General features: G+C 47.1%; 2 protein-coding genes across 2 annotated transcripts; both read left to right on the top strand.

Moving 5' to 3' along the window:
- Nucleotides 1-5179: 5179 nt before the first annotated feature.
- Nucleotides 5180-6715, top strand: LOC133263614 (inositol 1,4,5-trisphosphate receptor-interacting protein-like 1). The gene has a single exon (XM_061443456.1). The coding sequence runs from the start codon at nt 5180-5182 to the stop codon at nt 6713-6715; it is 1536 nt and encodes a 511-aa protein (XP_061299440.1).
- A 4366-nt stretch (nt 6716-11081) lies between these two features.
- On the top strand, nt 11082-18037 carry LOC133263611 (uncharacterized protein C11orf24-like). The gene is made up of 3 exons (XM_061443452.1): nt 11082-11248; nt 14860-14976; nt 16195-18037. The coding sequence occupies exons 1-3, from the start codon at nt 11092-11094 to the stop codon at nt 17388-17390; spliced, it is 1470 nt and encodes a 489-aa protein (XP_061299436.1). The 5' UTR covers nt 11082-11091; the 3' UTR covers nt 17391-18037.
- Nucleotides 18038-24012: the final 5975 nt, after the last annotated feature.

The following is a 24012-nucleotide window of genomic DNA, read 5'->3' as shown; positions in this document are numbered from 1 at the left end:
GCATCTTCAACATGCTGCTGCACCCTGTAATAGTTACTCTGCTAATGTAAATTTGTGTGTGCCTTGCTGTAGTAGCAACTTGTTACTGGAGAAAACAAAAGGGGGGAGATGTGGAGACAGTGTTCTCATGGGAGAATGCATAATTGGTACATAAACTTTGAATAGTCCTGAAAGGTACAGCAAGGCCATGAGAGGCCCGAAGAAGCTTAAGCAAGCAAGATAAGAGGCTGGAATTCACCAAGTTAATGAGAACTGTGGACTGTTGGCAAGCTTTCAAGGTTGAGTTCTCACACCTGTGTTTAACCAATTATATGTTAGTCATTAAGGGTCTTCCAAAACATGTATCCAATCATAATATGCCAAATCACTGTAAGTGCTTCAGCCGGGGCCTTGGCTCAACTAAGCAGACTGAGTTGCTAAGCAGACAAATACTACATCGAAGGCAATTTCTGATTTGTTGTTTAAATGTTGACTCTCTAAGACATGCAACACTGCAGAACCTTTTGTTGTTGGAACAGGGACATGGCTGTGAAGAGTTTGATGGAATGTGTTGTATAAATCTTTCTGGTCATTTTAATTCGATACATGCACAGCTGAAAACCCTGGCTCAGCTTACCCAGCAATAGTAAATGAGCAATATCCTAGGAATAACTAGATGGTTGTCTTCACGGGGCATTACAGGTTGAGTTAAACACTGCTGTTTGAAGTACTGCACTTATGTATCATTGTTAGGTTAATCATTGTAGCTATTAGACTTGCTTATAGTTGTGTGATAAAACAGGTGAACAGAATAACCCACAATGCCATGCTCGCACAAAGAAAAAGGGGGGAATTGTTGCAGAATGACTCTAAGAGCAGGGCCATGGAGCCCTGGAGGACTGTGCGAGCAAGGCGGGGGGGGGGGCCCCCACAGGTAACCGGAAACCGGACATGGGAGGAGAATGTGGAGGAAGCTGTGTGGGGCTAACCAATACTGGTGTGCCTAGGAGGAGTGGCTGAATACCACTCCTATATATATGTGAACTGCGTCACAAATAAAGTAGAAGTTTGCTTATCACCCATATTGGGTTGGCCTGTCTGCTTCTCCTCGCCGCTTACACCCCCGGGCATGACGTGCTGTGGTATGGAATACCTCTTTGGCTAGCCTGGGTCAGGTGTCCTGTCTCTGCTTCCTCCCGGCTTCCCCTCCTCCCTGGCAGAGCATGAGCCTCACAAAGTCCTTGGTCAGAGTAAACATTACTTAGTGACAACGGAAAACATCGGTGCTATCAGCACTGTTCCCACACTGAAAGTCAAAACACAGCGCTGCACCAGCGAAAAACTGACTGCTACTTGCTAAACCCAGGACAATCATCAAGCTGAAAGTGCTATGAAAATAGCTGCAAATAGCACAAGCAGCAGCAGAAGCACGGGGTTGCTTGAAAGAAATGGGCAGAAGGGAATCTTACAACATAAGATTACCTTTAAGTTCAAGAGGACAAAATCTGAGCAAGTATGGAGTTGAGGAAATGAAAGAGATAGCTTTGGAAGTGAGGTGACTTGGTTGTCAGCATGTTCTGGTTTCATGTGAGATAGAGTTTATTTTCTTCCTAGCAGCTGGTACAATGCTGTGTTTTTGATAGCCCCTTCTTGGTACCCAGCATGTGCCTGGAAGGGTTGAGATAACGACAGATCTGACTAGACCATGTTAAAACAAATTTGTTGTGAGCATTCACCATAATGGTTTAATAGTCCCTGGCCATGATTTTGATTTATTTGCTGTCAGAGTTGTTGTGCTTGTTTGTAGGGTTGTGTTATATGATACCTTACTTGCAGTATGTGTTCCCTCTGATTATGTTGATTATCCTTGGGGCTTGGGCTAAGATTATAATTTTGTTGTACTTTGTCATACTGGTTTATGATATGATAGAAACACCGCTTGTGAAACTAATCTGGTATGTGTACTCAGCATTGTCATAATTTCTGTACTTTGGAAGTCATCTATTGGGAACTATTAATAATTACGCCTTTGACTTTTCTCCTCTGAGTGCCAATCTACGTGGAAGACAGCTTCCTTCAGCTTTCTTCCTTCTTTCCTTTCCTCCTTCCTTGCAACAGCTTCATTCTCCTCTAAGCTGAATACAGTAGTGTTTGATAATTTTTAATAATTTTGAATAGCCCTTGAGCACCCTTGAAAGCAACCTGGTCCTTTTGCTAGGAGCCAGCATGTTGCTGCATACAGCTCAGGTTTTGTTTAAGGTTAAACAACTATTTAAGAATACACCCAGAGAGTTGCCCAGAGATTGGACAGTTACAAGTGGCATGGTGACTCCTGTCACTCCAGAAATAGAAATGGATTCCACCCCTTGACAGCTTGATAGCATCAGGGTACACTGTGCACCGGTATCTACTAGTGCCTTATACTTCTGTGGGACTGATGTGCCAGGCCATTTGATCCACACAGTCCAGTAAATCCGATTATCCCCTACCTCCACCTGGCTGGAGGCAGGGCCCCTCTAATGGTCATCACGTTGGTCACTTACGTCTTGTTGAGAGGGATTAGTCTTCATCACAGGAGCTGAAGTAAAATCGGCTCTTCCGCTCCATCTGGGAATCTGCTCACCAGAGACTGAAGCCGCAGCTTTCATGGGATGATCATCCTTGACCTTTGCTCTCCTCTTTAAATTCACTCACCTGTTCCTCCAGAGAGGAACTGGAGGGGCCCACTGGCCTAGATACTTGCCCATACTGTCCCACACACCCTGCGACTCATGACTGTCCAGCCTCGGGGAAAATCTCTTGGTCCTCCTATATCATGGTCTAACCCTAGACAAGGCCCAAACCCAACTCTGCTTAACTTTCGAGATCAGATGAAATGGTCATCGGTAAAACACACTCTGTATGTGTGCCAACACGGTGATGCCCGTCACAATCAGCAGGCAGGTCTCAGGGGTACTCAAAGACCATTCAACACCTTCAGAACCCTCAAATGATGCTGGAAACGGTCTGGTGGGGGAGCTGGGAAGGTAAGGGAATGTCTCCTTCACAGGTTGACCACCCGAGAAGGAGAAAAAAGATGCGTAATTGCTAAGCGCTTTTATTATATACCTCCCAAAGTATAGAGGTGGTGACCACACTGAGAAGGCAAGCCAGATCAGTTTCATGATCAATGATTGTGTTGTATTACAAGTCATTACTATAAAGTACAATGAGACAAGAACCTTAGCCCAAGGCCCCCAACCGATAAACAGTAAGACAGCAAATGCCAGCTGTAAGCAAGGTACGACATGCTGAAACTGTGAGATCAAGAGCAACAACTTTGAGAGCCGATAAATCAGCATTGTGACGAGTGACTATTAATCCAAAACAATGAATGCTTGTCACCAATACGATTAGACGCACTCTGGTCAGATCTGTTGTTATCTCAACCTTTTGTGCCCCACGCTGGGCACCACAATAAACTGTTGTGATTTAGGCCCAGGCGGCAACCCAGAAACCATGCAGCCGTTCACTCGCTCCCCCACCTTCCTCCCCCAGCTCCCAGAGGGATGGGCAGGAGAATCGAAAGAATGTGACTCCCACGGGTTGAGAGAAGAACAGCCCAGTAACTAAGGTGTAACACAAAACCACTACTGCTACCACCAATAACAATGATAAGGGAAATAACAAGGGAAGAGAATACAACTGCTCACCACGTGCCGACCGATACCCAGCCTGTCCCGAGCAGTGATCTGGCCCTTCTGGATAACTGCCCCCAGTTCATATAGCAGGCATGACATGCTGTGGTATGGAATACCCCTTTGGCTAGTCTGGGTCAGGTGTCCTGTCTCTGCTTCCTCCCGGCTTCCCATCCTCCGTGGCAGAGCATGAGAATCAGAGAGTCGCTGGTCAGAGTAAACATTACCGAACAAGCACTAAAAACATCGGTGTTATCAGCGTTGTTCCCAGGCTGAAAGTCAAAAACACAGCACTGCACCAGTTACTAAGTAAGAGAAAAATGACTGCTACTGCTGAACCCAGGACAGTGCAGTGTTGGATTGTTGCCTGCTGAAGACACAGCGGAACTCATCCGGTCACTGCTGAGCTGGTCTGTTTTTTCAAAGTTCATTCTTTGTTGGGATGGTGATTGGAGGGAAGTCAGCGCCAGACACTGGTGACCTGAAGACTAGCTGGCGGGCTATAAAAGTGCTACATAGCAGGCAACAGCATACAATTAAGTTCATTGGCTGTTTTCCCCCACAATCAAATCCCCTTGAGGTACACACTGGACTTCCCCGTCTTCCCGCATTACTCACCAAGTATATCCGGGTCCCTGAGCAAAAGCAATGCCACGAGTGGGTTTGCCTTTACATGAAGCACGAGTAACCCAGACTGTCTTTCCCAGCAAATTCCTCATGTGCACCACAGGAACTTTATCCCCTTCTACAGTATGTGAAAGTTCCGACTGGGCCGGGCCAGCCCTGTTGGCAGATCCTCTGGTGTTGACCAACCAGGTGGCTTTTGGTAAATGTGCATCCCAGTGTTTGAAAGTTCACCCACCCATTGCTCTCAGTGTAGCAGCCCATTGTACCGTTTGATTTTCCCAGAGGCTGCTGCATGGTAGGGGATGTGATATACCCACTCAATGCCATGCTCTTTGGCCCAAGTGTTTATAAGTTTGTTCTGGAAATGAGTCTCATTGTCTGACTCAGGTCTCTCTGGGGTGCCATGTCAACACAAGATTTGTTTCTCAAGGCCCAGGACTGCGTTTCTGGCAGTGGCGTGGGAAGCAGCTGGCCCGTGGTTGTGTGGGCGGGACTGCGGTGCACCCCCAGTGCCTGTGACATCACAGGGGACGAGTCACAGGGGGGGATGGATATGAGGGTGCCAGCAGGCAGCACTGGCCCAGTACAGCCTGGGACAGCAGTGAGTGCGCACGCAGAGGGGAGGTTGGGCTGGACAAGGGCCGGGGCAGAAACCTGGGCCCCCGGGGGTGGGTGCTCACCCTGCATCGAGGCCCTGGCTGCGAGCGCCTTGGGCAGGGCACGCTGCTGCTGGCACCGGGCCTGGGTGCAGCCCTTGCTGCCTCCCAGCTGCCTCGTTCCCTCTCCTGCCTGTCCCCAGCTCCCTGCGGCTCCTGCATCCACTCCCCCCGCCACCAGCTCCCTTCCTCCTTCCCTCCCTCCCAGCCACACTGAATTCTTTCTCTCTTCTGCAGGCCATGGCTGTCACAAACCGCTCACTCTGGGTTCTGCAACAGCTCATCCTGAATGTGCATGTCGTCAGTGATGAGATGGATGAAGCCACACGTGGCCGCATGGAGCACCGTACCAAGCAGCTGAGCCGGGACACGACTCGGCTGCTGCAGGAGCTGGAGCAGAAGAGCCAGGAGCAGAGGAGCAAGGAGCAAACTCCCGTGGCCTGGAGAGGCCTGCTCTTTGCTGCCTTGCAGCACTGGCAATTCTGGGCGATTGCTGGCATGCTGCTCCTCCTGATTCTTTGGCTCTGCTGGTGCCTCAGGAGGAGCCATGAGGAGGGCAGCAGCAGTGAAGAGGACAGCTCCAGCAGCAGCAGTAGAGAAGAGGAAGAGCGGGAAGAGCAGAATGAAGAGGAAGAAAGTGAATACACAAAGGACCTGACAAGGCATTTTGAGGAGCACATACAATGGCCTAATCAGAACCTGTTCACAGTGTCTGAATCTGTGAGGAGCCTTGTGAATGCTTTTATCCTTGCTGCCAGACAAGTCTTGTCAGACAGCTCCTTCCCAGTGCTGGAACCATGCTTTGGCATAGGCAGCGCACATGAAGGCTGGAGTCCCGATGAAGAAAACATCGTCTATCAAGTGCTTGTGCCCCTGGGCCCCCCGTCTGGCCACGCCTTTCTCCCGGAGCTCTGCAGTCCGGGGCAGGTGCCAGAGAGGAACTTCCGCATCCGCGTGGAGCTGCAGTGTACATGCCTGGCAGAGCAGCTGGAGGGGGGCATGCTGTGCTTCCTCCACCACGACAATGAGGAGCTGAGAATGTATCAGGGCCGCAGCCTCCTACAGACCCTCTGCACCGGCTCCTACCTAGATGTGGAGAAAACAGCTTGCAGGCTTCATGAGCTGGTGAAAGCATGCTGGGTGCTTCTGCCTCATTCACACCAGTGGCTTTTAACTATGCTGCCCTACAGCCGCTCCTGCAAATTCAAGATAGCAAGAGCAGAGAAGGAAGCCATCATTGAAATTATGTTGGGCGTGCAGCAAGGCGACTCGGACATCTTCCTGAGCAGCCAGGCTAGTGAGGCTATCTTCACCCCAAGCACAACCTGGACATTGAGCTGTGCTGTGGCAGAGGCAAAGTTCTTTGAGCTGACGACCAGGCGGGCCCCAGATGGCAGCTTCCACCTCAGATGCCTGCAGCTCTGCGCCCGCACTCTGGTGGGCACAGGCTTTTCCAGCTGTACCTTGAAGACAGTGGTGATGCACCTCCTGAACACCACACCCCTGTCAGGCTGGCACAAGACACGTTTCCTGCTAAGGCTGGATGACATCATGCGGTACCTGTGCCACTGCTTGGAGGAGAAACGCCTTGACCACTTCTTCTTTGGGAATGAGAAGATTCCTGAGGAGATCATCTTGCCCCCAGCCTTGCAAAGAGCCGAGCCATTCAACCTCTTCCAGCATCTGGCACAGGATCCGGATGCCCAAGCTGAGGCAATGAGGCAGTTCATGGACCTGCAAGATCGCCTCACAAGAATGCTGACCTACGGCCACTGAAAGTGGTCTTCGTGCACAGAGCTGTGTTTGCAGGGTGCAAAGCTGACAGCAGATGACAAACTTGTACCTGAGGGAAAAAGAGGGGAGAGACAGAAAGAGGACACAGAAAGCACAAGGAAAACTGTGCCGCAGGCCTCTCAGAGGAGTGGCAGCGTTCTCCCCTTGACGTTCTCCCCAGCGCAGCAGCAGGTTATACCTGTGGCGGCGTCCTGGGTTCAGCAGTAGCAGTCAATTTTCTCCTTCTTAGGATCCTGTTTGCACTAGGGTCTCTGACTGTAATGCATGTAACCATGTTGTCGTGGTTTAAACCCAGTCAGGTAACTTGTTCACTCACTCCCAGTGAGTGGTGCCGAGCTGACAACAACCGAGGTCCGTCCCTCCCCCCGGAGGAACAGGGAGGAGGATCGAAAGAGTGCAACTCCCACGGGTTGAGACAAGAACAGTCCAGCAACCAATGTACAACACAAATCACCACCGCTACTATCAACTACAACAATGATAAGGGAAAATAACAAGGGAAGAGAATACGATACCACCGGCAGGGAAGACGAGTTCCACCCGGAAGCCCGTGTCCTTCCGGGTAACTCCCAGTCACCCCCCACCCCGGCCATGATGTGCTGTGGTATGGAATACCTCCCTGGCTAGCCCGGGTCAGGCGCCCCATCTCTGCTTCCTCACAGCTTCCCCTCCTCCCTGGCAGAGCATGAGCCTCACAAAGTCCTTGGTCAGGGTAAACATCACTTAGCAACAACTGAAAACATCGGCTTCACCAACACTGTTCTCAGGCTGGAAGTCAAAACACAGCGCTGCACCAGCTACCACCAAGGAAAAACATGACTGCTACTGCTGAACCCAGGACACATGTCTAAACCAAAAATCATTTAAACACCTTCCCGCACAACAGGACTCTTCTTGAGAATAAAGTTCATTTATTAATGAAACACGGATCTGTGCTTTTGCAATGAGAGAGAAAATATCACAGTGCACAAACTGGCAGAAGACCAACTATGTGCAGGACAATTTATTTTTCCCTTTTAAGCTAAATTTCCAAACACCCTTTGCTCTAATTAGCCTTCTCTTTTCTCAAAACACAGTCAATCTGTTCCTCTTCTGGGTTATTTAGGACAGGATTCGTGTCCATATGCCTGATTTATTCTGATTTTACCTGCAGATGCAGTTCAAAGACCCAGCAGTTGCACTTCAATAGGGCTTGCAAAAATGGTGTTCATGTATGATGCTTCTCTGGTCACAAAGATCATGCAGAAAATCTACTTTCAGCAGTGGTCCCAAACTTGGTGTACTCCCAGGTCACCCAGGAACGCAGTTCAGGCTGTCTGTAGATCCCATCTCACCTTCAAATGGGATCACTAAGGATCTGTCTGCTCTAAGAAAATCTCTTGTGGGCAGAGTATTTCACATCTTCTCTTGCTTTCCCTCCTGCTCACAGTCTTGTCAACAGGAGTTTTCAATGATTAAGCTACAGTTTATGCTAACAGTGACAGCAAGAGTGTGCTGAAGGCTAAGGTAAACTTGTGGAAGTGCCTTGTAATTCAGAACAGTGGGAAAAGTGTTGAAGTTACCTTGCCTGAATAATACAAATTCATATTACCAGCATGATGCTGAAAACATGGGGTTGATTTCCTGTGTAGCTCATTCTTGGGTACTGTGCTGCGGGGGCTGCGGTTATGTATTACACAGGTTATCTCCTCTCTAAGGTGCATTTGGAAGAGCAAGTGATGAGAGGGAATGAGCAAAGTCAGTCTGAGCTGTGTGTGCACAGTGTGAAGTGGGAGAGAGCCCTCAGCAAAGCTTGTGCTGGCTGGACACCAGGCACAGTCTGGTACGCAGGACTAGATGGGGCTGGTGAGCTGCCTTTCCCTTACAAGCCTTACATTGTCAGATCAGACTTAGAAATGTTTTCAGCTGCAAGGTGGGATGACGCAGACGTGAACTTTTGGTTGCAGAGAGAAAGCTGCTCACACAAACGAGCATGATGCTGTGCACGTTTATTGCAGGGAGAAAGCCACAGAGGACTGCATAAGCTAAGGTCAGCGGTGCAAGTACCCAGGTACCTTACAGTCTCGTCCTTTCAGGCTCCCCGGCTCTCTGGGGAAGCAGATGTACAAATATTCCATCTATTTCCAACAGCCAAAGTAACTCCTTTTACTAGCCTAAATAAAAAGGCAGGCAGGAGGCTTTAAGTTCCTTTAGGAATTTGTAGGGCAAATAGGGATGCTGAATTTGAGGCACTGCATTTTAGTATGAAGTTTTGTCCCCATCTTTGACTCCTTGGTAGTCTAAGGTGGACCTGCACGTTGTGTCTTCTGCAAAGCTTGGGGTTGCTGTTTATATTTCACCCTTTTTCAGGCAGGGTGGTTTTGAAGCTAAAACTCTGTTACCCTGTTTGGGGCTTTAGGATGTAGAGTAGAGGAAAATTTCAAAACAGAAGTTTCATGGTACGAAGCATCCGAATGTTGTAATATGGGAGTCAAGGCTAGTAAGCATTATCTTGGGCTTTCTTGGAGATAAAAAAAAGGCTCTTACTCAGATTCTTAAATTCACAGGCATGATTGGGACTGGAGTTGAGAGCTCAGGGTGAAACTTCTTGCATGGATGGCTAGATCAGGGTCTTACTGATGACTGTTGGATTTTTTTCACTATGCTATTTATATCGTTCACACATGCTGTTCGTTCTGTGTTGTGAACTGTCTTTGCATCTTCAACTGCAGTCATCACATACATCTCTCAGATGTCACGGGGAGTTGAATCTCAGCAATCTTCTCTTTGAAGGCTATGAGATTTCTCCTCAGAACTGCAGGATGAAGACCAAAGCTTGCTACAGTGATGAGGAGGAAAGTTCACCTTAAAACTGCTTAAGGAAGAGACTTACAGTTGGTCTTGTTCAGGCTGAACTCATATACAGTTTTATAAGTCTTGGAAACAGGGTAAATTCAGGTAGAGGCTGATGATGGGCTCTGAAGTCAATGGAAGCTGCTCCAGCGACTTGAAGGGTGAGGGCCCATCCACAGGGACAGTGTTTCATGTGTGCATTGGTAACGAAGAAAAGACATAGCCTATTCATTGTTTTATGTGGGGAAGCCTTACTGTGGGTGTGAATCTTCCTCAGCAACAGATCATGTGTGTGTAATGTTTCGGAAGACCTGAAATATTGGCTTTTGCTTGTTTTCAGTCAAAGTTTCTTTTAGGTTTTTTTTTTTTTTTTTGCAATGAGCGGGAATCAACTAAGGTTGATGCTTGATTTCAACTGACTTAGTGTAAGGGTAGAGCCACGACTATAGTTCCCATACTAACAGTGTGCTTTAGCTGGTGCAAACCCTTCTGCTGAGCCTGGGAACAATATTATGGGTCCCAGAACGTGTCAAAAAGCATCATCTCTGTGCTGCCCTACACCTGTGGGGTTTGATTTTTGCCATTTATACATGGCTTTTGACTTGAACTGTTCTCTGTTGGGGCTTGAGGGAAGAAGACCAAAGTAGCCTTTTTGAAGAAAGTGCCTGTCTGTGAATTCGGGAATGGTTTTTTCTTCCTGCTTCTGCATCCTTGCCTGTATGTTGTGTGTAATGATACTTGCTTTCATTTTGTATATATTTTTTTCCCATTCCTGCTGATAGGAGTGTATTTAATATAAAAATTGCTTGATATAAATTGATTTGTTTTCTTCTTTTTAATAGGAATACTGCAGTGGATTGAAAGCGAGATAAGAAAGAGCTGCTCCTGGGAAAAGAAGCCTCTCTGCAAGGCTGTCGTGGTTTAAACCCAGTCAGGTAACTTGTTCACTCACTCCCAGTGAGTGGTGCCGAGCTGACAACAATCGAGGTCCGTGTCCCCCCCCCCACCGGGGTTCTCCCCCACTCCCGGAGGAACGGGGAGGAGGATCGAAAGAGTGCAACTCCCACGGGTTGAGACAAGAACAGTCCAGCAACCAATGTACACAAATCACCACCGCTACTATCAACTACAACAATGATAAGGGAAAATAACAAGGGAAGAGAATACGATACCACCGGCAGGGAAGATGAGTTCCACCCGGAAGCCCGTGTCCTTCCGGGTAACTCCCAGTCACCCCCCACCCCGGCCATGACGTGCTGTGGTATGGAATACCTCCCTGGCTAGCCCGAGTCAGGCGCCCCATCTCTGCTTCCTCCCGGCTTCCCCTCCTCCCTGGCAGAGCATGAGCCTCACAAAGTCCTTGGTCAGGGTAAACATCACTTAGCAACAACTGAAAACATTGACTTCACCAACACTGTTCTCAGGCTGGAAGTCAAAACACAGCACTGCACCAGCTAGCACAAAGGAAAAAAAAAAACAAAACATGACTGCTACTGCTGAACCCAGTACAAAGGCCAACCCTGAAGATGTGGACTGCCGTTGTATTCTTCCTGCTGATCTCTTTCTGTATATGCGAGCACAGGTTTTCTGTCCTGAAAGGGAGAGGAGTCCATGTAGTGCGAATAAACATGCTTACAACTGAAAAGGAGTGCAGGCAGGCTTGTCAAAGCCTGGGTGCTTCAGGTGAAGGTCTTGTCCCTTAGCTGAAATTTCAGCTGTGTTTTCTGTTCCTTAAAGGTCTCCTCTGCTTCCCTGACAACTGTCATTCTTAATTTCAGTTGTTTACAGGCATTTACAGTTACGGCGGCTCTGTGCAGTCCAGTGGTGCTAAATAACTGATTAAACTGAATCCAGAACAACCATTTCCCAGGGCCCTTCTACCTTCTGTAAGAAACAGCATGCATGTGTTCTTGGTGAGCACTGGCAGCTTGCAAACAGTGTTAGGTCACTTGACTTGAAAATGATTTTTCCATGCTGCCAGATGTTTGCAAGTGAACAGTGCTCTTGTAGATGGCTGCACTGGGATGAGTAGTCTGTGCTCACTGGTATTTATGTGTGGTTTTTCTACCTCAGAAGAAACCAATCGTATCCTGCAATGAAGGGTTAAACAAGTTTTGCAGAATGAGAGCCTTCTGCTTTCTTCTTCTGGTGTCTTTAAAAAGCATTAAACTTCTAAATGAGTTTTTCAGAATTGTCCTTATGAAGGCCCTGATCTTATCTAGCCACACTTGAAAGCTTGTGGCACCTACAAACAATTGGTGATAATGTGGTGAAGATGAGACCTTGATTCAGGTGGATGAATGTCTGACAATCGGATTGATAGGAATATCATAAAGATGCCTTTTTCTAAAGCCCAGTGGTTTCAAACCTTTATTTTAAACATGAGACTTCCCTTCGTGGTGGAAAGAAAGCACCTTTGTAAACTGTTTTATTTAGGAGGTAAAAGATGAGTGGGTTTGTCTCCCAGGCACCAGAGCTGTGAAAACTCCTGCTTTTTAAGGTGGTAAACCATAGAAAGATGACACATTCACACCGACTTTGCTGACACTTAGGGTATGTAGCACTGCATGTTTGTCTGTTCCACCTGAGAATCTCTAAACACTGCCCATGTAATTTTAACTTCCTGATATTTTGATAAGGGTAGAAAAGTTGCTATCAGCTGCCTCATCCTGGGGATGTGAGGAATTTAGTCCATGGTCAGGGCTGGGAGATGATCTGAGTGCATGCTTCATCCTGTGACTGACTTCAACCACGTTTTTTTTTATGCCCTTCACCTTGTTCTCTCCTGCTCTGTTTTGTACAGAGCAAGTCCAGTTGAGTGTTGCCTTTATTGGGCAGAAGGGGTGGACCCTCTGGAATTAGGTGACCCTTTCCACCCTCAGGATGGACACAAAACTAAACCAAGGTTTTATGTTCTGTATTAAACCCACTGAAGCAGTTTATTGCTAGTTGTTACTTGATGGCCCATCTGCTGCACTGCCTGGTGTCAAGGGAAATGGAAAATATGCAAGCTCTTCATATCAGTGTATTAGCCATGTGCATAGAAAGAAGGACCTGAAATGTCTTTAAGAAAAAAAAAAACAAACCAAAAAACAACTTCAGGTTTTAAGATCAGCATTACTGCTCTTGTTCTCCATTCCCACCTTCCCCTATTTATTTTTGTGCTTTCTTTCATTACAAATGTGAGGCCTGAGGCTTAGGTGTCAGAATAGTTATACCTATGTAACTGTCAGTAAAGGAGCAGTGGTTGTTATTTTTTAAGGTAGTGTAGTGTTAACTTACAGGCCAAGGTTGCATGGGGAGGCGTCTCACAGCTACGTTGCTTGGAGAAGTGGAAAAATAACATTCCTGGCTGGTTAGGCTCTATTCTGCAGATGTTATGACAGCAAGGGTACAAATCACATCACTAACTTGGAGTAGTGTAACTGTCACAAGAAGAACTTTTGCTAGTATATTCACGTCTCAGATATGCTCTGCAGAAAAGGGAATGTTTGCTGGTCTAGCTATTCCAGCATTGCCTTCAAGCACCCACAGCATCAGCCAGGGTACATAGTTAGCAAACTAACATATCACAAAACAGAACCCTAACCATTCTGTGATTGTATCAGTATCATGAAACAGTTTGACACTTCAATTGCATGCTAATAAAAGCAGCAAAACTCCCTAGGGCTGACAACATGGGTAGTAGATTTAACCTCCATTTGTTGTCTAATGCAATGGGTTCAAGTCTCCAGATACTGCTAGGGCAAGCATCTTAGCAAAGATCTGGCAATCCAGGATTCCCAGGTGCTTCATGAATGTGGTGAACTTGTGTTGGAAGGTAAGACCATGCTCTTGCATTTGCATCCTCAGCCATATTCAGAGCTCTCTCAAGTTTCTTCTATGGCAGCCAGTCCAGAGCTGAAGGGGAAAATCCTGGTCATCTGAGCAATCTAGCTCTGAGAACATACTTTTGGGCTATCCTGCATACTCTGGGAAAAATAAAGGAAAAATATGACATGGCTGCAAGAGCAAATATTCCTGCTCACTAATTCCACAGTGCAGCTGCTTACCTGGCTTCTGTTTGCCTATGTGTATCTGCAGTTTCTTTCCAGTAGCAGCAGGCTTAAGCATGAAGTAAACCAGTTTTAGGGAAAACCTTGGCATCTGCCTACATAGTTTCCTTTCAGAATAGCTCTGAAGAACATTTGTTGTCCTTCCACATTTTTATTCTTTTTTTTTTTTTTCCTTCTGTCTCCTAATTAGAAGTAAGCAAAAAGGAGCCACTGGGTGGCATGTGTCTTGCAGTGTACATGTCGGCTGGAGCTTCAGTCTGGAGTTGCATGAGAGAGTATTAATCAGTACAGCTCAGTAGAGGTCTCTGGTTCTCCTGGGGAGCAACAGGGAAGTCATGAGCAGCTGGATACCATCCTGAAGGCATCAGAAACCAGGGTGTTTTAATGATGCTGACCACATTTGTCTCTTGATCTTTCTGAACTGACTGACTTAGACAAGTAGCCAGTGCAAGAGAGGCTGGTGGCTTTTTGTTTTCCCCTTCCCAAGAAATGGGAAATGGCATGATTTACAGTAGTAGATGGCCTGCATTTCTCCACTAGTGTGGCTTGTCAGGTGAGGGACAGGAGGTGGGATTTGGAATTGGGGCACATCCAAATGTGCTTTCATTTCTGAGGAGTGGGTTTTAATTTCTTGAAATGTAATTGGTTCAGCAAATGAAGAGTAAATTTCTGTGGAACTCCAAGCACTGAGATGAGAGCCCTCTCCCATGGGTGATGAGTGGCTTCTCAGTTACAGCTCACTTCCCCTCACCCTACCCCCCTATTCAGACATGTGGATTAATGCTAGCATTTAGATGGGTCCAAACTGTACAGCACTCTCTTTGTCATTGTCTGGGTGAGTAAATTGCTGTTGTTAGGAGATGTTGATACCAAAAGACAAGCAGGTAGGTAGGCTGCAGCAGCTATATTGATTGAACTAATCTTCCAGTTGTTTTCACTAAGGCTGTTAGGATCCCTTAAGGCCTGACCTTCCAGCTATTGTGGTTGGGGTTTAGTTTTGTTTTTAATTCTTTAATTACAGACCTGAAGCAGTGCATTCAGTATACAGTGTGTAGTGACCCAACTGGTTAGATTCTTTAACTGGCAGTGTTCAAGGCCAGGTTGGACAGAGCCTTGGACAACCTGATCTAGTGGGAGGTGTCCCTGCCCATGGCAGAGGGGTTGGAACTCGATCTTAAGGTCCTTTCCAACCCAAACCATTCTGTGATAACATGACTTTATTTTCTCTGTTGTTTTCAGGTAACCATCACTGTAATTGGTTTGTGCCCTACCAAAATTATTGCATCCTCTTCCGCTGTCACCAGCTGAGTGTGTGCCACAATGCTGGGGAACGAGACATCAAAGATCTGCTTGGAGGTAATTCCATGGTTCAGGCTCCTGCTAAATCCAGGATCCTTGTCCTTTTGCTTTAAATGCCTGTGTTTACACATTGACTGGCTTTTCGCAGAGAGAAATGGGTTGCGAGATGCCTTGCAGGACGATTCTGTAGGTGAACTTAGTCCACTGGAAAAACTGTTTCTTCAGCCTTGTGAGGACTCTGGCACTTACAGGTACATGATCTGTCTTTGAGTAACAGTTTGTCACCATATTGAGCACATCATTCATTCAAGCTGTTTGCACTCCACGCACCCTCCTTTGGAACATAAAGGCATAACAGATGTATTTACATTTTTTTAAGAGAAAGGAAAAATGCTTTGGCATTGCTTTTCCAGAGATTGCAGGATTTTGCGCCAGAGGCAGCAGGCTGTTTCTATAATGGGAGCAGCCTTAGTAGCAATTGCTCATGGTGACTTTACAGTGCCAGGGTCTTCAATTTTAATTAAGTGACACAACAACAAAATGGAGCTTGTTGGAAACTGGGGAATCAATTTTCTACAGTATGTTTCAAGAGTTTGCTGTACCCAAGTTTTTTGTTGATTTTTGGTTGGTTGGTTGGTTTTGTTGTTGTGGTTTTTTTTTTGGTTTGGGTTTGGTTTTTTTTTTTTTTTTTTAGAAAAAAGAAGTTTGTCAATGGTTCTTTTGGCTTGGCAAAGTTTTCTTTGCAGTATAGCTACAGACCTTTGATAAGCAAAGGTCTTTGATGGGATTTAGGTCTCTATAAATCTAGGTCACTAATTGTGAAGGAGATTCTTCTGAAGTATGAAAGTGTAAGCGGAAATTTCCACTCAGTTTTGAGAGATGGAAATTATGAATCTAAGCATGAAGGCTTTGTTGATGCTGTGTAACTTTGAAAGTGTGAGAGCTTCTTCTCAGGAGCTGGCACTTGTAACGCTACTCCTGTTGATAATGTGCTTCTACATTGCAACTCTGCACTTCCTTACTCCCCTTTTGTGGAGATAATTCCTTGGTTGGGCAAATGCCAGTGGTCTGAGGCAAATACAAATGACAAACAACATCTTGCCCTTTCCCCCCCCCCCCAAAAAAAAAAAAAAATTGCTGACTTTAGGACTGATTTATTTCAGTTGTACTACATGTGCTGCAGAATGTGTTCTGGTTTGCATGTTGGGGTTTGAAGTCAGATTTGATCTTGAGAGTTTTAGTCTTACGACACTCATTGTTTTTGTCTTTTTGAAGGAATCCTGTTTCACCACCAAAGCTATCCACAGAAAAAGAGGAGGATGCTGAATGCACAAGTTGACCAAAACAATGTGGAAAACCTGTCCTTACCTGTTCAAACTCACAAGATTCATCTGAGGGATTTTCTTGGGGCTGACAGTGGAAATGTAACAACAAATGCAACAGAAACAATTGCAAGCAATACTAACACTGCTGCCACAGCCGTAACAACAACTGCAAGAGAAACAATTGCAAGCAATGCTACCACCACCATAGCAACCACCACTGCTGTCACAGACATAACAAAAGATGTTATAAATGCAACTGTCCTCACTTCAGCTTATGAAACAACTGCTGAAGCCTCAAATGCCCGTGAAGTTTCTGGTCATCTTTCTACAGCTATGTCATCCATTCCCTCTTTTCCCACGTCTGGTAACATCTCTGCTTCCACATCCAGCCATGTCACCAAGCGTGTGGCCACCACTGAAAAATCAGGAAATAGTAGCTCTGTCTCAGGGTTGTCCCCCACTTCTGCTCTTCTCACTGTCACTTCAGGTACTCCAGTGAGTCAGACAGAGCAGTTTAATCCAGCCATCACCACCACCAGCACTCCCTGCTCTAGTAGCCCCACCACTACTGAAGCTGGCCTGAAGACACTGACCACAACACTGGCCACCTCCATCCCACCAGCTGTAGGAACATCTGCCACTACTTCCACTCATGCCATGAAAATTACACCCTTGGAGAGTTCTCACTCTGTGAATCCACTCCCTGTTACATTGCCAAATCTAGATTCAGAAGCACGTATAGCCACAACATCCTTGAGTAAATCGACTTCTCATATGGGCTCTACAAGAAGTGCCACAGTTTTAATTACTGCCCATATAGCAGAAACTGTGCCTGGGCATGGGATAGAGTCAACAGCTCACATTTTTTCAACAGCCATCGTTCCAGCAGGTGCACCCAAAGCAACAGTTTCGGGCCTTGCAGAAACTCAGGACATAGACAATGAGTATCTTCTCATTGCAGCAGAGCCCCTGACTCAGTACTTGGTGGATAAAAGTTTGCTTCTTGCAGTGCTTTTAGTTGGTATGGTGTTTTTCATAACTGTTATAGTTCTTTTCCTTATGCAGGCCTATGAGAGCTACAAGAAGAAGGATTACACGCAGGTGGATTACCTGATCAATGGAATGTATGTGGACTCTCAGATGTGAAAGGGTGGGGATAAAACAGTGGGCAGAGAGATGGAAAGGAGACTGAAGGCCTGCCTGACTTATTTTTCTTTCCTGTTTGCCTATAACACAAACTGAAAGCGCTTCCAAATTTACTTGTGCAATTGAGGAGAAATGCCATGTACTGTATTAAGAAAAATGTTATTTTTTATTCAGCTGTGCCACAGGTTGCTGTAAAAATAATTTTAAAAAGAAGTATTCATTTTTAAAACTTCCATAATGCACAGTAGCTTTGGCTGTTATTTCTCATTGCAAACCAAACCTGACAAGGGGTAAAAGCCATCATGCTTGGAACATGCTGTGGTACTTTCTCAACTTTTTACAGTGCAAGTTGCTTGTGTTTCATTTGTTTCACATGGGCTCTTCTGAAAATGTTTTGTGAAGTGCCCTGAAATCTCAAGATGAGAAGTGGGGAGTATTGCTGCAACAGGTAACTTCTAATCCAAGGTGTGTCATGTTTCAGTATGCCTCTTGCTTGTAAAGAGGTCTGTTTACAAGGCATTGTGAACTGCGTTTACTGCTAACCCAAGATATCTTTTAGCCATGGAGCAGATTATTGTGCCTCTGCACTTAAATTATATTATTTTTGTATTCACTTAATAAATGGGGCCCTGGAAGAGCATATCTTATTGCATTTCTGTTTTCGTTCCTGTCACTGACAGTTCAGAAGCAGGCAAGTGGCTTTGAGGGCAGATTAGCTCTACTTCTATGTTTCAGGTGTGGGAGCTTTGAAGGCCTCACTGGATGTATGGACATGTCAGAGAAGATGCTGATCCTCTTCCAGGGTACTGCTTCTGTAATATCAGAGCAGCATGCTTCCAGTCTCCCGGGTATGCAGGCCCATTTACTGCTTATTGTCTTTCACATGTAGAGCATCAGGCTCTGTTCAGGTTTTTGTTCTGCATTCAGGACCAGCTCCTAGTTGCTAGTAGTTTGGAAACCTTATTGCACATGGTGTTGCAGCTCACCTGCTAAGATCTGCATCTGAGAGTGTGAGTAGAAACAATTAATTTTCAGGAAGTATTTTTCAGTGATTAATGCGTCTTATTTGAATGACACATACATACCAATAGCAAAATGCTAGATCAATGGAACGTATGTGGACTCTGAGTGGAGTGTATTATTTTTTTACCAGACTGATATCTTGCCTCTCACTTTGAATTACTTTACTCTTCTTTAATTCTGCTTGCATGTTATCTTGAGGCTGATAATAGGCAAACCTCAGAATTTGAGCTGTTGGATTTTGGTTTGGTTATTTATCCAAATTCTTTGGCTGTTTAGAATTTGGAGGGAGTCATTACCGTGGAAGAGGCTACTTTGTATTGTATAAGAAACTTCTTATTCATCATTCTCGTGGTTTAAACCCAGCCAGACAGCTTGTTCACTCACTCCCAGTGAGTGGTGCTGTGCTGGAAGCAGTCGAGGACTGTGTCCCTTTCCCCGCTGCCAGAGGGATGGGGAGGAGAATCGAAAGAATGCAACTCCCACGGGTTGAGACAAGAACAGTCCAGCAACCGATGTACAACACAAATCACCACTGCTACCACCAATGACAACAATGATAAGAGAAAATAACAAGGGAAGAGAATACGATACCACCTGCCAAAAAACGAGTCTGACCCAGAAGACCCCGTGTCCTTTCGGGTAACTCCCAGTTACCACCCCGCCCTGGGACATGACGTGCTGTGGTATGGAATACCTCTTTGGCTAGCCTGGATCAGGTGTCCTGTCTCTGCTTCCTCCCGGCTTCCCCTCCTCCCTGGCAGAGCATGAGCCTCACAAGTCAGGGTAAACATTACTTAGTGACAACTCAAAACATTGGTGTTATCAGCACTGTTCCCACGCTGAAAGTCAAAACACAGCGCTGCACCAGCTACCAAGAAGGAGAAAAATCGACTGCTACTGCTAAACCCAGGACAGTATCCACCCCTTATTCCATACCATTCACTTCATGCTCAGATCCCACATACACACACAGACCAAGAGAAAGAGATCATTTTTTTAGTGCATGGACCAATTCCTATAATGCTGCCGATTCAATTCCGTCCATTGTGTCAGGTTCCATCTCTTGTAAGAGTCTTTCAGGGCAGGAGAGGCTGTGTGCAGTATTGGATCGTTGCCTGCTGCTACCGGTCGTTCCTTTAGTGCGGAACTCGTCTGGTTCTATCAAAGTTTATCCTCTGTTGGGATGATGGTAGGAGGGAAGTCAGGGCTAGTCGCTGATGCCCTGAAGACATCTAGTTGATGGGCTACAAAAGTATTACATAGCAGGCAACTGCATACAATTAAGTTCATTGGCTGTTTCCCCCTAAAATCAAATCCCCTTGAGGTATACATCAAGAGTTCCCCGTCGTCCTGCATTACCCACCAAGTATATCCAGGTCCCTGAGCAAAAGCAATCCCACGAGTGGATTTGCTTTGACCTGAAGCAGGAGTAACCCAGACTGTCTTCCCCAGCAAATTCGCCATATGCACCACAGGAACCTTGTCCCCCTCTCCAATATGTAAAAGTTCCGACTGGGCTGGTCTAGCCCTGTTGGCAGATCCTCTGGTGTTGACCAACCAGGTGGCCTTTGGTAAGTGTGTATCCCAATGCTTGAAAGTTCCCCCACCCATTGCTCTCAGTGTAGTTTTTAACAGCCCATTGTACCTTTCAATTTTCCCAGAGGCTGTGAGAGACTGTGTCAAATGCTTTGCTGAAGTCAAGGTAGACCACATCCACTGCTCTGCCATCATCCATCCACCGTGTTATTTCCTCATAAAAGGCTAAGAGATTGGTCAAACATGATTTCCCCTTGGTGAAGCCATGTTGACTGCCCCTCATAACCCTCTTATCCTTGATATGCCTTAAGATGGCACCAAGGATAAGGTGTTCCATCACTTTCCCAGGGATGGAGGTGAGGCTGACCGGTCTATAGTTACCCGGGTCCTCATTCTTGCCCTTTTTGAAGACCGGAGTGACATTTGCTTTCCTCCAGTCCTCCAGGCACCTCTCCCGTTTCCCAAGACTTGGTAAAGATCATGGAGAGTGGTCTAGCAATGACTTTCGCCAGTTCCCTCAGCACCCGCGGGTGCATCCCATCTGGACCCATGGATTTATGGATGTCCAGATTGCTCAACTGGTCTCTAACCCATTCCTCATCGACTAAGGCAAACCGCTCCGTTGACCTGACTTCATCTAAGGTCTCAGGGGTACAGGGCTCTTCAGGACTGCCTACAGCAGAGTAGACAGAGACAAAGAAGGCATTCAGTAACTCTGCCATCTCTGTATCTTCTGTCACCAGGGCACCCATCCCGTTCATCAGTGGGCCTACATTGCCTCTGGTGTTAGTTTTGTCTGCCATGTATTTGAAAAAGCTCTTTTTGCTGTCCTTGACCCTTCCCGCCAGGTTTAAGTCTAAGGAGGCCTTAGTCATCCTAGCTGCCTTCCTACATCCTCTAGCAGCAGCCTTATATTCCTCCCAAGTGGCCAGCCCCTCCTTCCATGACCTGTAAACTCTCCTCTTCCACTTGAGCATACCCAGCAATTCCCTATTTAGCCACGCAGGTCTCCTGGCCCTCTTCCTTGACTTCCTACGTGTCGGGATGCTCCGATCTTGAGCTCGGAAAAAGCAATCCTTGAATGTCAACCAACTATCTTGGGTCCCTTTACCTTCAAGCAGCCTTGCCCATGGGATTTCCCCTAGCAATTGCTTGAAAAGGCCAAAGTTTGCCCTGCTAAAGTCCAGGGTTGCAATTCTACTTGCTATTCTACTGGTCCTACCACACAAGATCCTGAATTCCACCATCTCGTGGTTGCTGCAGAGGGCCCTCTGTTCCTCTCAGAAGGGAATCCCCTACTACAATGACCCTTCTTTCTTTCTTAACAGAGGCAGTCTTGAGGTGCAAAGTCGACCGCCTTTTCCTATGTGGCCTTGTGGGCTGGCCTTGCCCCACATTCTCACCTACATCTCCTTCAAGATCCAGGGCCTCAAACCTATTACGGAGGGACACCTGGGGAAGCAGGGCAGGAAGGGGGGAGGGTTTCCCACAACGCCGAAGTGGAACTCACTTCCAACCCTCGTCGTCTTTTTGGTCCCCTGCCTCTGTGCAACAGCTACAGGGCAGGGGCTGTCTCGGGCCATCCCCCTCTGTGTGAGAAGGCAGGGGGTCCTTCCCCTTTTGGGGAGTATCTCCCTGGAACCGTTCCGACTGGCACGCCAGGGAGTTACTCCACCAGTCGATCTTCCTTTCACATTCCCTGATGGTCCTCAGCGTCTCAACCTCCTCCTTAAGTTTTGCCACCAGGCTAAGCAGATCTTCTACCTGCTCACACCTCACGCAGGTGGAATGCTGTCCTCCCTCCTCCGGCAGCAGCAGGCTCTGGCACTCCCTGCACCCAGAGACCTGAACAGCCACGGTTTGGGACGGGGTCTCTGTCTGAGTTGCTGCAGTCACCTTACTGCAAGCTCTCTTTCTGGAGGCGACCATATTGGTCCGCAGTCTGGGACACCAGCAACAGGGTCAGCAACACGACCTGCTTGCTCCTCCCTGCGCCTGGTGGTGTCGCTGCCCTCTCAGAGGCTCTTCCAAGGCAAGGGGCAGCGGAGTGGTCACCGTCACTGTGGGAACGCCCCCCGGCACGTCAGCCGCGCTCTCGCAAGGGCTGCTGGGGCTTCGGGGATCGGGAGATGTCGGGAATCACGATGTCTCTGCGCTATCCCCTCTGATTTTCCTAATCTCCGTTGACCCTCGTGGTCGCTGAAGCCTGCCGGCTGCGGCTCTAGCTAGGCTAGCTCCGATCAGCTGACTGAATCTTATTACAGTGCTTTTTATAAAAGCGGGGAATTGAGCCTGAGACTCTAAAGCAGCTAGCAGGTCTAGTGGCTGAAGGGAAGGCTAAGGGATTTTTTGTAGATCCTAATACAGTTTTTGAGGAGAGTGAGTGGCGAAAGTTTGGTGATGAGCTATTTGACTCAATGCTAAATGATGATAAAACGGCAAAGAAACTCGGTAAACCACAGAGAGAAGTAATGAACTGTATAAAAAGATACAAGGCAGAAAAGAAAACTGCCGTGGTAGCAATGAAGAAACTTGGAACAGACGTCCCCGGTCGGTTGAAACCAGGGGAAGATTACAACTCGTTTCCCCCAACTCGCGGGAGCACAGGGTTTCCCCCTCCCCCCTTCCTTTTCTCCCCCTCCATCAGAAGGTGCCGCGGAGGAGGTGTAACCCCCTGCTCCCCCACCACCCCAGTTCCGAAAGTAGGGACTTTGAAAAGGACAGAGAAAGTATATTGGAAGGTATGCACATGATAAATGTCGAGGAATCCGAAAGAAAGAGGGCGGTGCCTCGGCGCCAGATCGATTGCGGTGCCATTTTGAAGCACGCAGTAGAAAATAGGGATCATGCGCTAGCGGGAGATTTAAAGGAACTGCGAGCCTCTCCAACCCACTATGCCCTAGAGTGGAAATTTTTAACTCAGTTACGGAGAAGCCAGGTCTGCAGATGGCTACATACCGAACGGGAGACATCTGATAAGAAAGACACAGCTGCGAGCAACGGAGACCCTGAGTTCGGCTCAGGATCAGCCCCCGAATCCCCTGAATCCGAGCCAGATTTATATCCTCTGCTTCCAGACTCTGACTCTTCATCTTCCTGGTCGGTCTGCTCAGACTCACTGGCCCTGGAGACGCTCAGCTGTAACAATGGGTAACCAAGGATGTGATCATTACTGGGGAATTTTCTGCAATGGGCATCTTTGCATATCCTGTATTTACTACACAGCAGGGGGCTAAAGAGTGGGAAGCTCTTGATCTCAAAATAGTTAAGGAGGCCTGACAAACAGTGACCACGTATGCGTTAAAATCCTCTTACACTCAAGCTGTATATGTTATGATTTTTTCTTGCAATTGACAGGGGGAGCCCATACAGTTTCTCTGTGATACTCATGTACTAGAAGTTGGTAAATATAAGTATGTCCAGGTTTCTATCAACCCTTGGAGACCTCTGTAGATACTGCTGGCCACTTCTTCCAGCACAGGCTGGCCACCTCTGTCGGAATGAGTGTGCATTTTGGTCAGTATAAAAGCCCAAGCCTCATACGATGTGGGGGAGGCAGAGCCTCTGTGGGGACACCCGCTAAGGTTGAGCCTGCCACCTCGCACTGCAATGATGCCTCTCGGAGCTGGTTTGCTGTTAGTCTCCACAGGGTCCTTGTGCCATGTTCTGTACGTGGAACTGTAGTGGGAGTAATGATTGTCTGGATTTTGTGCTTCAAATATTGTGTGGTGTGCTTGTGGGATCCCAGACGCGTGTGTTTGTATGTGTGTGCTGAGGGCAGACGGTGTTCTGTGTATTTTTCTTGTTGTTGGGTTCATGTAAAAGCTTTCAACGGGTAGCTGTTTAACAGTTCGGGCATGAAAGGGTTAACATAAAGGTGTGGTTGCCGGAGGGTATTTATGGTTGCTGCTGAAGCAGGCAGGCCGCTATTGTTGCTGCCCAGCAGGATGGCTTTTGCAAATAAAAAAGGGGGGGGGGGAGAGAGAGAGAGAGTAATGATGCTGCATTTAACCTGTCTACTTCTCAAGAACTGAAGAACTGATAACCTGTGGGAGGGGGTATA

This window comes from Pezoporus flaviventris, unplaced genomic scaffold (assembly GCF_033815535.1).
Source record: "Pezoporus flaviventris isolate CSIRO_AGI_PZ_B2104156 unplaced genomic scaffold, CSIRO_AGI_Pfla_v1 ptg000373l, whole genome shotgun sequence".
Lineage (NCBI taxonomy): Eukaryota > Metazoa > Chordata > Aves > Psittaciformes > Psittacidae > Pezoporus > Pezoporus flaviventris.
This window is presented reverse-complemented; position numbering and strand designations above follow the sequence as displayed.